The sequence below is a fragment of the Heterodontus francisci genome, chromosome X (genome assembly GCF_036365525.1).
Source record: "Heterodontus francisci isolate sHetFra1 chromosome X, sHetFra1.hap1, whole genome shotgun sequence".
Lineage (NCBI taxonomy): Eukaryota > Metazoa > Chordata > Chondrichthyes > Heterodontiformes > Heterodontidae > Heterodontus > Heterodontus francisci.
This window is the reverse complement of record NC_090421.1, coordinates 2,052,454-2,065,232: the sequence shown is the minus strand read 5'-3', so window position 1 is coordinate 2,065,232 and position 12,779 is coordinate 2,052,454. Positions and strand designations below refer to the sequence as shown.

At 43.7% G+C, this 12,779-nt stretch overlaps 1 protein-coding gene across 1 annotated transcript in view; it reads right to left on the bottom strand.

The window, feature by feature from the left end:
* The window catches only part of avil (advillin), a 42,280-nt gene that overhangs the window by 23,691 nt on the left and 5,810 nt on the right, over window positions 1-12,779 (bottom strand). The window contains exons 2-5 of the mRNA XM_068024919.1: window positions 9,017-9,203; window positions 7,413-7,520; window positions 6,925-6,999; window positions 4,409-4,605 (exon numbers count right to left, since the gene is read on the bottom strand). Of these exons, the coding sequence (XP_067881020.1) occupies window positions 4,409-4,605; window positions 6,925-6,999; window positions 7,413-7,478 (338 nt within the window). The 5' untranslated portion in view covers window positions 7,479-7,520; window positions 9,017-9,203. The remainder of the gene's footprint in view (window positions 1-4,408; window positions 4,606-6,924; window positions 7,000-7,412; window positions 7,521-9,016; window positions 9,204-12,779) is intronic.

The window sequence follows — 12,779 nt, the reverse complement described above, 5'->3', positions numbered from 1 at the left end:
CCCCCCCCGTCCCCCAAATATCGAGCCCAAAGCCCCCCCCGTCCCCCAAATATCGAGCCCAAAGCCCCCCCCCCGTCCCCCAAATATCGAGCCCAAAGCCCCCCCCCGTCCCCCAAATATCGAGCCCAAAGCCACCCCCCGTCCCCCAAATATCGAGCCCCAAACACCCATGTCACTGTGACAGGAAAGGACAGAGCGTACAAATCTAAGAGTAAATCAGCAGATCAGACTAGACGTTACAAAAATAATAAAAGGACAAAACTAAAGGCTCTGTATCTGAATGCACGTAGCATTCGAAACAAAATAGATGAACTGAGAGTGCAAATAGAAATAAATAAGTGCGATCTGATAGCCATTACAGAGACATGGCTGCAGGATGATATAGATTGGGACCTGAATATTGAAGGGTACATGGCATTTAGGAAGGACAGGAAGCTAGGGAAAGGTGGAGGGGTAGCTCTGTTAATTAATTAATGTTAGTTAATTAATGCTATTAGCGCAATAGAGAGGGATGACCTAAGTTCAGGAGACCAGGATGGAGAAGCAGTTTGGTGGAGATGGGAAATCATAAAGGCAAGAAAGTCACTTGTGGGAGTGATGTACAGGCCACCTAACATTAACCACACTGTAGGACGGGGTAGAAAGGAAGAAATAATGGCAGCTTGTCAGAAAGGTACAGCAACAATTATGGGGGATTTTAATCTACATATAGACTGGAAAAATCAGATGAGCAGAGGTAGCTGAGATGAGGTGTACAGAGAATATTTTCGGGATAATTTCTTGGAACAACACGTTCTGGAGCCAACCAGAGAGCAGGCTATACTAGACCTGGTACTGTGCAACGAGATAGGATTAATTAATGACTTCATAGTTAAGGCACCCCTAGGAAGCAGCAATCATAATATGACTGAATTTTACATTTAGTTTGAGGGAGAGAAGAGTGGGTCCAAGACTAGTATTTTAAACTTAAATAAGGGCAATTATGAGGGCATGAGAGCAGAGCTAGCTAAAGTGAACTGGCAAATTAGGTTAAGGGATAGGTCAATAGAGATGCAGTGGCAGACATTCAAGGGGATATTTCAGAATACACAGAATAGAAACATTTCAACGAGAAAGAAAAATTCCAAGGTTGGGGCCTGCCATCCATGGTTAACTCAAACAGTTAAAGATAGTATCAAATTTAAAGAAAAAGCCTATAATTGCGCAAAGATGGGAGGCAGTTCAGAAGATTGGACAGAATATAAAAAACAGCAAAGAGTTGCTAAAAGATTCATAAGGAAGGTAAAATTAGAGTACGAGAGAAAGCTAGCTAGAAATATAAAGACAGATCGTAAGTGTTTCTATAGATATTTAAAAAAGAAAAGTTAACAAAGTGAGCATTGGTCCTATAGAAAGTGAATCTGGGGAATTAATAATGGATAATAAGGAGATGGCAGATGAATTGGACAGATATTTTGCATCAGTCTTCACTATTGAGGATACAAGTAACATCCCAGTATAAGCAGGAAATGGAAGGGAGGGAGGAACTCAAGAAAATTACAATCACCAGGGAAGTGGTACTGAACAAATTGTTGGAGCTGTGGGCTGACAAGTCCCCGAGTCCTGATGGACTTCATCCTAGGGTGTTAAAAGAAGTGGTTAGCGAGATAGTTGATGCATTAGTTTTAATTTTCCAAAATTCCCTAGATTCGGGGAAGGTTCTCTGGACTCGGGGAAGGTTCCGTTAGATTGGAAAATAGCAAATGTAACTCCTTTATTCAAAAAGGGAGGGAGACAGAAAGCAAGAAACAACAGGCTACAAACTAGTTTAACATCTGTCTTAGGGAAAATGTTAGAAGCTATTATTAAAGATGTTATAGCAGGGCATTTAGAAAAATGCAAGGTAATCAGGCAGAGTCAACATGGTTTTGTGAAAGGGAAATTATGTTTAACCAATTTATTAGAGTTCTTTGAGGAAGTTACATGCGCTGTGGATAAAGGGGTGGATGTATTGTACTTGGATTTCCAAAAGGCATTTGATAAGGTGCCACTTCAAAAGGTTATTGCAGAAAATAAAAGATCATGGCGTAGGGGGTAACATATTGGCCTGGATAGAAGATTGGCTAGCTCACAGGAAACAGGAGGCATAAATGGGTCATTTTCTGGTTGGCAAGATGTAACGAGTGGTGTGCCACAGGGATCTGGGCTGGGGACTCAACTTTGTACAACTTTTATAAATGACTGGGATGAGGGGACTGAAGGTGTGGTTGCTAAATTTGCTGATGACACAAAGATAAGTAGGAAAGTAATTTGTGAAGAGGACATAAGGGGGCTACAAAGGGATATAGATAGGTTAAGTGAGTGGGCAAAGACCTGGCAAATGGAGTATAATGTGGGAAAGCGGGAAATTGTCAACTTTGGCAGGAAGAATAAAAAAGCATATATCTAAATGGTGAGAGATTGCAGAGCTCTGAGATGCAGAGGGATCTGGGTGTCCTAGTGCATGAATCGCAAAAGGTTAGTATGCAGGTGCAGCATGTAATTAGGAAAGCTAATAGAATGTTATTGTTTATCGCGAGGAGAATTGAATACAAAAGTAGGGAGGTTATGCTTCAGCTATACAGGGCACTGGTGAGACCACATCTGGAGTACTGTGTACAGTACTGGTCTCCTTATTTAAGGAAGGATGTAAATGCGTTGGAGGCAGTACAGAGAAGGTTTACTAGACTAATAGCTGGAATGGGCGGGCTGTCTTACAAGGAAAGATTGGACAGGCTAGGCTTGTATATGCTGGAATTTAGAAGAGTAAGAGACAACTTGATTGAAACATAGAAGATCCCGAGGAGACAGGGTGGATGTGGAAAGGATGTTTCCCCTTGTGGGAGAATCTAGAACTAGGGGTCACTGTTTAAACATAAGGGGTTGCCCATTTAAGACAGAGATAAGACTTTTTTCTCTCAGAGGGTCGTGAGTCTTTGGAATTCCCCTACTCAAAAGGCAGTGGAAGCAGAGTCTTTGAATATTTTTGAGGCAGAGGTAGATAGATTCTTGTTAAGCAAGGGGGTGGAAGGTTATCAAGGGTAGGTGGAAATGTGGAGTAATCAGTTCAGCCATGAACTTATTGAATGGCGGAGCAGGCTTGAAGGGCCGAGTGGCCTACTCCCGCTCCTAATTCGTATGTTCGTATATTGAGCGCCAAACACCCCTGTCCCCCAAATATCAAGCCCCAAACCCCCTGTGTCCCTCAAGCCCCCAGTACATGAATCACAAAAAGTTTGTATGCAGGTACAGCCAGCAAGTGATTAGGAAGGCAAATAGAATGTAGTCATTTATTGCAAGGGGAATGGAATATAAAAGTAGGGAAGTTTTACTGCAGCTGTACAGGACCTTGGTGAGACCACATCTGGAGTACTGTGTACCATTTTGGTCTCCTTATTTGAAAAAGGATATAATTGTGATTGAACCTTCTCTGAACTGCTTCTCTCGACTGATTCCTGGGATGAAGGGGTTGTCTTATGAGGAAAGGTTGAACAGGTTGGGTCTGTACCCATTGGAATTTAGAAGAAGGGCGGCACAGTGGCAAGCACCGCAGCCTCACAGCTCCAGCGACCCGGGTTCAATTCTGGGTACTGCCTGTGTGGACTTTGCAAGTTCTCCCTGTGTCTGCGTGGGTTTCCTCCGGGTGCTCCGGTTTCCTCCCACCACCAAAAGACTTGCAGGTTGATAGGTAAATTGGCCATTATAAATTGCCCCTAGTATAGGTCGGTGGTAGGGGAATATAGAGACAGGTGGGGATGTGGTAGGGAATATGGAATTAGTGTAGGATTAGTATAAGTGGGTGGTTGATGGTCGGCACAGACTTGGTGGGCTGAAGGGCCTGTTTCAGTGCTGTATCTCTAAATAAAATATAGAATGAGGTGATCTTATTGAAACATGTAAGATCCTGAGAGGACTTGATAGAGTGGATACGGGGAAGATGTTTCCTCTTGTGGTGGTGGGGGGGGGGGGACTAGAAGTAGGGGGCACAGCTTAAGAATGAGGTCTCCCTTTTGAGATGGAGATGAGGAGAATTTTTTCTCTCAGAGGGTCGTTAGTCTGTGGAATTCTCTTCCCCAGAAAGCAGTGGAGGCTGGGTCATTGAATTTATTCAAGGTTGAGTTAGATAGATTTTTGATAGCTGAGGGAGTCGTGGGTTATGGGGGGCAGACAGGAAAGTGGAGTTGAGACCACAACCGGATCAGCCATGATCTTGTCGAATGGCGGAACAGGCTCAAAGGACCGAATGGCCTACACCTGCTTCTAAGTTCTACGTTCCTATATCGAGCCCAGGCATTGTGTCCCCCCAATCTCGAGCCCCAAGCACTGTGTCCCCCGAGTATCGCGCCTCAAGTGCTGTGTATCCTATTCACAGATAAGGGAAAGGGCTCACATGATCCCATTTTTGAAGTAACCCTTGAAGGTCTCTGACTCATGTCCCTGCACTTCCCGATGCTGCACTGGAGCTCCCTCGAGGTAGTCGTCCAGCTGGGTGGTGTAAATTGCAGCTGCTCCCTGCTCGTCCTGCGATGACTCCATCCCAATCCAGTAATGGATGTCATGCTTGAAACCACTGCCGACTCTCTGTGTCTGCATGATGGAGAAGGGGAAAAGATTTCCAACACTTTATCATCTTGCATTTAGATAGTGCCTTTAACATAAAATAAATACAGGAGCATAATTCAGACAAAAATCTGACACCAAGTCACATAAGGAAATAAAAGAGCTAGGTTTTAAGAAACATCTTAAAAGGAAGGTAGAGAGGCAGAGAGGTTTAGGATGGAATTCTACAGCTTAGGGTCCAGGCAGTTGAAAGTATGGCCACCAGTTGTTCAGCACAGTTGCACAGGAGGCCAGAATTAGAGGAGCACAGAGATCTCGGAGGGTTGTAGGGGGCTGGGGGAGGTTACAGAGATAGGGAAGGGGTGAGGAGGCCATGAAGAGATTTGAAAACAAGGATGAGAACTTTAAAACTGAAGTGTTGCTAGATGTTGAGCCAATGTAAATCAGCAAGCACAGGCGGGTTGGTACTGACAATACGGTAACACACAACTAGAATAAGGATGCAGGAGTGAGCTTAGCCCAGCTTGATCCTCCCCCTACCCTCCATTACATAGAACATACAGCACAAAAACAGGCCATTCAGCCCAACAGTTCTATTCTGGTGTGTACGGTCCACACGAGCCTCTTCCCGCCTCTACTTCATCTAAACCCATCACCATATCCTTCTATTCATTTCTTCCTCATGTGTTTATCCAGCTTCCCCCTTAAATGCATCTATGCTATTCACCTCAACCTCTCCCTGTGGTAGCGAGTCCCACATTCTCACCACTGTCACTCACACACAAATGTGCTTCCAGCACAGGTCAGTTGATCAGGGTCAGAAGCAGGAACACTGCCTGATTCCTCTCTCTAATCTAGGGGCACGGAGGCCACTGTAATCTTCCCACTAAAGGCCTGCTACCCAACCCGAACCCGACAGGACCCGACAACGTGTCAGGTTTGGGTTGGGTCAAGTTGCACTTCCAGGTCCGGCATTCGGGCTTGGGTTGGGTCGGGCTGGGCCGGATTGGACATGCTCTATCACCACCTCAGGTAAGTGACTTTAATGTTTATTTACTTTTTGGACTTTAAAGGTGGTTTTGCTACAGTTATTTTAAGCTTGTGCAGGTAAGGAACAAAATTAAAAATGGAAGGTAAGTTAACTGATGGTCAGGTCAGGTCAGGCATGGGAAAAAAATGGAAGGACTCGGGCCACGTCAGACTCTGGGTCAGATGGGGTTCTGTCGGGCTCGGCTAGGATCTCATTTGCAGACCCGAGCCAGCCTTTACTTCCCACCACTACCCGAACTCAAAATTAAAATGCTTATCCAACATTTCTTTCAAATGCCAATTTTAGCTCTGATCTGGAGACTCTAGAGCAGAAACCCCTCCCTCCTCCACAGCTAGGCCGCTCCGATAATCTCAGTGCGACCCAAAGTGACTCCATTCTAAACAGCCCACAACTTTAGATAAATTGGTTATCTCATCAGAGAAACCATCAGCACATTTGTGTGGGAAAAACAAATGCCCCATTATTGTGATATCCAAGAGAGAGCTTTACTCTGTATCTAACCCCGTTTTTTTTCTTTTTTTTGCTTGTCCTGTGGCAGCTCTTCTCCCCAGCAGCAACTCCTCCAACTGACTGACTGCAGCAGTCAGCTGCACCTCGTTGCTGCAATCAGCACTGAGCAATCCAATTAAGCAGCAGCCAACCACGTGATGTACCTATCCCCATCAAACACTCCCAGAACAGGTACAGTACGGGGGTTAGATACAGAGTAAAGCTCCCTCTACACTGTCCCCATCAAACACTCCCAGAACAGGTACAGCACGGGGTTAGATACAGAGTAAAGCTCCCTCTACACTGTCCCCATCAAACACTCCCAGGACAGGTACAGTACGGGGTTAGATACAGAGTAAAGCTCCCTCTACACTGTCCCCATCAAACACTCCCAGAACAGGTACAGCACGGGGTTAGATACAGAGTAAAGCTCCCTCTACACTGTCCCCATCAAACACTCCCAGGACAGGTACAGCACGGGGTTAGATACAGAGTAAAGCTCCCTCTACACTGTCCCCCATCAAACACTCCCAGGACAGGTATAGCATGGGGTTAGATACAGAGTAAAGCTCCCTCTACAGTGTCCTGGGAGTGTTTGATGAGGACAGTGTAGAGGGAGCTTTACTCCGTATCTAACCCCGTGCTGTACCTGTCCTGGGCGATAGTGGGTCCAAAAAATTGGAACATTTTATATTCCCCATCACTGACTTCCATCACTTTAAAGACCACAAAAGAAGCCAACACCCAAAAATGATTGTGACCTTTAGTTCCATTTGCAATGCTGCAAAGCTAGGTCTTTAACTTACCAATAGGAGGATGTAGCAGTCACCATCAAAAAAGTTACCATAGACCTTCCGAGGGATAGGCACCAACTCTAATTTCTGATAATAACAGATCAATCACATTTAGCAAAGAGTAACAAAACCTAGTGACACAAAGAAAGCACAAAATCAAACTTTCATTTCCACTACTTAGTGAGGTCTGAAAGGAGTACGCTGCTATTTGTTTGAAATGTATAGATGAACCACTGATCAAGATCTTTACTCCTGGTTGATGATCTCACCTATGAGCTCTTTGGATTATTGTCTCTTGATCTCGCAAGAGGCCCCAATGCAAATAAAAACTCTACAACGGAGTGAATTATTTATCAGGAAAGCCTGATTGACAGCTGTAAATTTGGTGCAAACCCAGTTTGGGGTATCCATCAATTTTACACTTGTGTTACGACAGCTGATTAGAAATAGACGGCAGGAATTTCCCCCAAACAAGTGTGTGGCTCAGAGTGCAGACTCACCTCAATTCTCCATATCAGCAATCCAAGGGTGTTGCTAACAGCGTTGAAGATGGTTTCCACTGACATTATGGCTGGAATTGCAACTTTCTGCAAATCAACAGTATTTTTCTACAAAAAGAAAGGGTACAGTGTGAGCGAAGGGATTCCTGCAGGTGAAGACTGGGAGGTGGAAAGAGCACTGAGCCACCTCCCGATATTGATGAAGATTTAGGGCTGCCAACTCTCCAGTACAAAGAGTTGTCAACGACCAAGTGTTGCAGACTGGCACATTCCAAGGTCCAGGACTACATGCTGAGGGACGCACTAAAGCTTGGGACAGCTGCTGAAGAGGCTCAATGCAGAAAGGCTATTGTGTAAGGTCCTCCCACTATAGTGAACCGAGGGGCTGGAACCCGTGTAAAACCCCTCAGGCTGTATGCACCAAAAATGTTTTTGCTGTGTAATGCAAATGTACATTGCATGTAAAATGGAATGGCAAGAGTTGTGAGGAAACTCACGTTCTGTATCAAAGGAATTGGATCTCTATTGCACTTAACGAAATGTCAAATTGGAACTGTTTTGTAATGTATTTTTTTTTAAAACAGATTTTTATGAATAAAGTATAATTTTGGAAAAAAAACTTGGTGAATATATTCCTGGAGGTTTTATCACATAACCTCCTGCCTCTTACTGCTCCGCCCCCTACACTCGCACAATTGGTCACCCAACATGTCAATTCTCACTGTGCCCCACCCGGAACTAATCGGAAAATGAAAAAAACTCCTGGTTGCCCAATTTTCTCCTATCTCCAATATTTTTCAAAGAAAATTTTTAAAAAGCACAAGCTTTTTTAGTGTCCCTGTGATTTTCCTCTTGGGTTTAACTGGCAACAGTGTCCTGGAGCTTAATCTTCAATTCTTGGAGACTCCAGGACAATCCTGGAGAGTTGGTAACCCTGTAAGGAACTGAAGGTGTTTAACAGTGCAAGGGGCACTCAGTGAAAGTGGCACACATACCTTGTACAGTGCATTCTTTGGCGTATGCTGTACTTAACCTGCATCGTAACAATGGTGTTTCAGGAAATTCAGGTCGACAGTATTTGTATGGGAGATATATTGTTCCTTTTGGAAAGATGAATGCCCCCCTTCCCTCACTCACAACATTGCCAGGATTAGAAACTGAAACCCCTTCCCCATCCCGTACACTAGAACGTTTAAACAATTTTACTGGGAGCACTGACCAGAGCAAATCTTCACAAGCCATATATGACACCACTGCGCATAGAGGCTGGAGCAATTCTCCCTCCAGTGAGTGATTAAACGAAGAAACGGACGGAGAAAACAGGACTCAAAATGATTAAGAACCATCCTGGTGCAAATACAGAACCTTCATGATAAACATACGCCTGCAGTCCTCAGAACCCCATCTTGAACTTGACATTACTGACCTTTCAGGAGGACACGCAAGATAAACATTTTCTCAATAAAATCAGCTACCCCACTCCGTGCTCTTCCAAATCTGCTGCATGTTAATTTGAGGCATTTTCCTCATCTGATGAGACTTGCGCTGTGTCCAGTTCCCAGTGGAAATGAGAATTTAATGATTTTATTATAAATTTACATTACCTTGGTGCTTTGGTGTGGTTCACTGGTCGATGCAAAGCTGCAGGCTGGACAGCTGAGATGAGCAAAGGGCACACAGATACATTCACAGGCAACTGCACTCCAGGATCAGATAGGTATCAGGTGGCATGATCCAGCAGTTCCAGCCTCTGTGGGTGGTGGTGTATATTTGCATGGCACAGGCTTTCATCTGTTTGGATTCAAAGGATGAGAACAAAAGGAGCCATTAATTCAAACTTGCCACAATACAATTGTCCACAAAGCCATTCATTTCTCCTGCTCACAGATCAAGGGATTTAGACTGAGAGACAGCTGTGTTTTACCCAGCCTGTCCTTTTAAGACCACTGCTCAGGTATTTATTCCCTGTTGGGGAATGGTGAAGCAGTCACATCTTGAGGTTAACTGGCAAGGGACATTTGTACAGGAAGAGGCCAAGTAACCCAAGGTAAAAAAAAAACCAAGAAAATGGCTGGCTTTCTTTTTATTATTGTCCAGACATTTTGAAGTGTGACAGATGAACACTCTATGCAAGATCAAGAATATTCCTCGTGGATTTTTAAAAGTGGAAGGCTTAAGCGTCATCTAATGCTGACTTGTTGAGTGGACTGCCTGGTGCAAACTGAACCATGCTCGAGCTGGGACTGGAGACATTTCCTCCGATTTCAATTTCCAGTGAAACCATAAACCTGTAAATCATAGACCTGAAATCTTGAACACTTTTACAGTTTTCCTAGAAATTGAGAGCACACCACAGAAACCTTTCCCAGTGGTTCCATTTACCTCTATGCCAAAATAAAGAAAAAGGTATGAACTGAACTGAACTGGGAAGGTGTCCAACGCCACTTTACATACAGAGAAAAATATGCCCTCAGCTATAGAAAGAGCTCAGGTTCCGTCCTTGGCCTGCACTGAGTTAGCTGATCTCCAAATTTCCTCCACCCTTTGTGAAGAAATGCTTCCTGATTTCCCTCTTAAGAACATATCCTATCTAATTTTAAGATTATGCTCTCTTGTTCTGGATTCCCCCACCAGTGGAAATTGTCTTTCTATATCTACCCTATCGAATCCCTTCATCCTTTTAAATACAGTTGTCACATCACCTTTCAAGAATACAAGGAGCTATCACGATTCCCTGTCTCTTTTCCTTTGTTCTTGGATCTGAAAACAGTTAGCCTGAAAGCTGGGCATTTTCAGATTTACGAACAGTGGCAGAGAGCAATATGGAAGGTAGCAATGCCAACTTACGAAGGCACTAGAGCGGACCTGTCTAAAATTGAGAAGTGGGAGGAGAAAACAGGCCAGTAAAATGTCCATAGACCAAATAATCCCATTGCATGTTGTATAGACACAGATTGCCCGGCTGGGCTGTCATCTAACTACCTTACCCCTGCATGGAACCTGCTGCATCTTTCATTGCAACCACTGGTAAATACAAAGTCTCCGTGTCTCATGTACCTGCTGTTATTTGTATGCATCAACAGAGAACAGATAACCTGGGGTGAGTCAGTATGATAAATGGATGAATTTTCATATACATTATCTCTGTATACTTCACTCTGTAATACAAAGTTAACATTCAAATTTATGTATTTCAATGCTTAGAATTTTGAGATAGACCTCAGCAGGTATTTCCTTCCCCCCCCACAATTACCGTGCGTCCTGAAGGCACTGGTTTGTGCTGGCTAAATTGTAAGGGCCTCAGTGACTATCTAGTACATTGCCAAGTGCCTATTCTGCATGTGTGAGATGAGGTGTCAAGGGTTAGGTGGCTACTTGACTATGGGGGGAGCATCACAGTCCCACCTAATCTTGAGCTCAATCGATTTCCACAAGTGCTTTCCACCAGTAGTGACTGGACGTGAATAGGGGCAGGGACCCTGGCTGATTATTTCCACTCGCTCTCTCTACCTTGGAGACAGAGGACAATTGTATCCCCTTTACTGCTGCACCAGCTAAATACCAAAGCACACACTATGAATGCAGGAGCTTATTATGAACTAATGACCATTTGTAGGCCATTTGGATCCTTATATTTGATCCCACATTCTGCAAGTATCTGTTGGATCATTGTACCTCAAGCCATCTCATCAATGGCTACAGTACACACAATTTCACAGTAGGGCTGTGGGATTTAGACATTTCGGAAGCTGCTGCAGATTTTCACTATAGCCATATTAACCATGCCCAGGCCAAATTTATATTTTATTTACATTTAATGTCTTGGCTGTCATAGTGACATCATTTCCCATCTGAGTATAATACAAGTCAGACCCTAGTCAAGAAACATGGCAGTGTCAGAAATAATCAAAATTTGGTTGTAGCCAACTTCAAAGCTGTTCATATGTTACCTTTGCTTGCTAGGACACAAAGGGTTATCAGTCATGGCTCAGTAGGTAGCACTCTTGCATCTTAATCAAAGTTGTGTACCACTTCAGAGACACGAGCACAAAATCTAGGCCAAGGCTCCCAATGCACTACTGAGGGAACACTGCACTGGCAGAGGTGCTATCTTGCAGATAAATTGTAAAACCAAGATTCCATCAGGTGGACATAAACAATTCCATGGCACTATTTAAAGAGCAGAGGAGTTCTCGCTGGTGTCTTAAAAGCAAAATACTGCAGATGCTGGAAATCTGAAATAAAAACAGAAAGTGCTGGAAATACTCAGCAGGTCAGGGAGCATCTGTGGAGAGAGAAACAAAGTTAACGTTTCAGGTCTTATGACTTTTCATCAGAACTAAAACAGATTACATGGTTATTTAGATTATTGCTGTTTGCCTACATTACGACATATTTCTAAAGTATTTAATTGGCTGTAAATTGCTTTGGGACGCCCTGTGCTAGTGCAAGGTGCTACATAAATGCAAGTTCTTTTCTTTCAAATTATTCCCTTTAACATTTCATCTGAAAGATAGCACCTCTGACTGTGCACCTCAGGAAGGATATACAGTGGCCTTGGAGGGGGCTAATCACAGATTGACCGCAATGATACCAGGACTAAAAAGGTTAAATTATGAGGACAGGATTCATAGACCAGGCTTGTATTCCATCAAGTATAGAAGATTAAGGAGTGATCTAATCATAGGTGTTTTGTGGAAGAGTGCCAGCAATGTATGTAATTATATTTTAACTTCAAATCAGTGATCCAATTGAGGTTTTTAAAATGATGAAGGTATTTGATTGAGTAGATACAGAGAAACGATTTCCTATGTTGGAAGAATCCAGAACAAGGGGCCATAATCTTAAAATTAGAGCCGAGCCATTTAGCAGTGATGTCAGGAAGCAATAAAAGGCTACCGCAAATTTGGAACTCTCTCCCCCAAAAAGCTGTTGAAGCTGGGGGAGGGGGGGCAACTGAAAATGTAAAAAATGAGATTGATTGATTTTTGTTAGCTAAGGGGATTAAGCGACATGAAACCAAGGCAGGTAAATGGAGTTAAGATACCAATCAGCCATGATCTGATTGAATGGCTCGAGGAACTAAATGGCCTTTTCCTGATCATGAACATTTGTGTCTGAAGGTCAAACATGGGCAAGGAAACTTCCTGCTGATTACCACCTACTGCCCTTGCTGATGAATCGGTGTTGAACATCACTTGGGGGAAGCACTGAGGATAGCAAGGGCACAGAATATACTCAGTGGGGGAATTTAACTCTAATACCACCACTGACTGAGCCCTGAAGGATATTGCAGCCAGATTTGTCTTGCAGAAGGTGGTGAGGGAACCAAAATTTGGCATCCCATCCACTGGCTTAAACATTCAT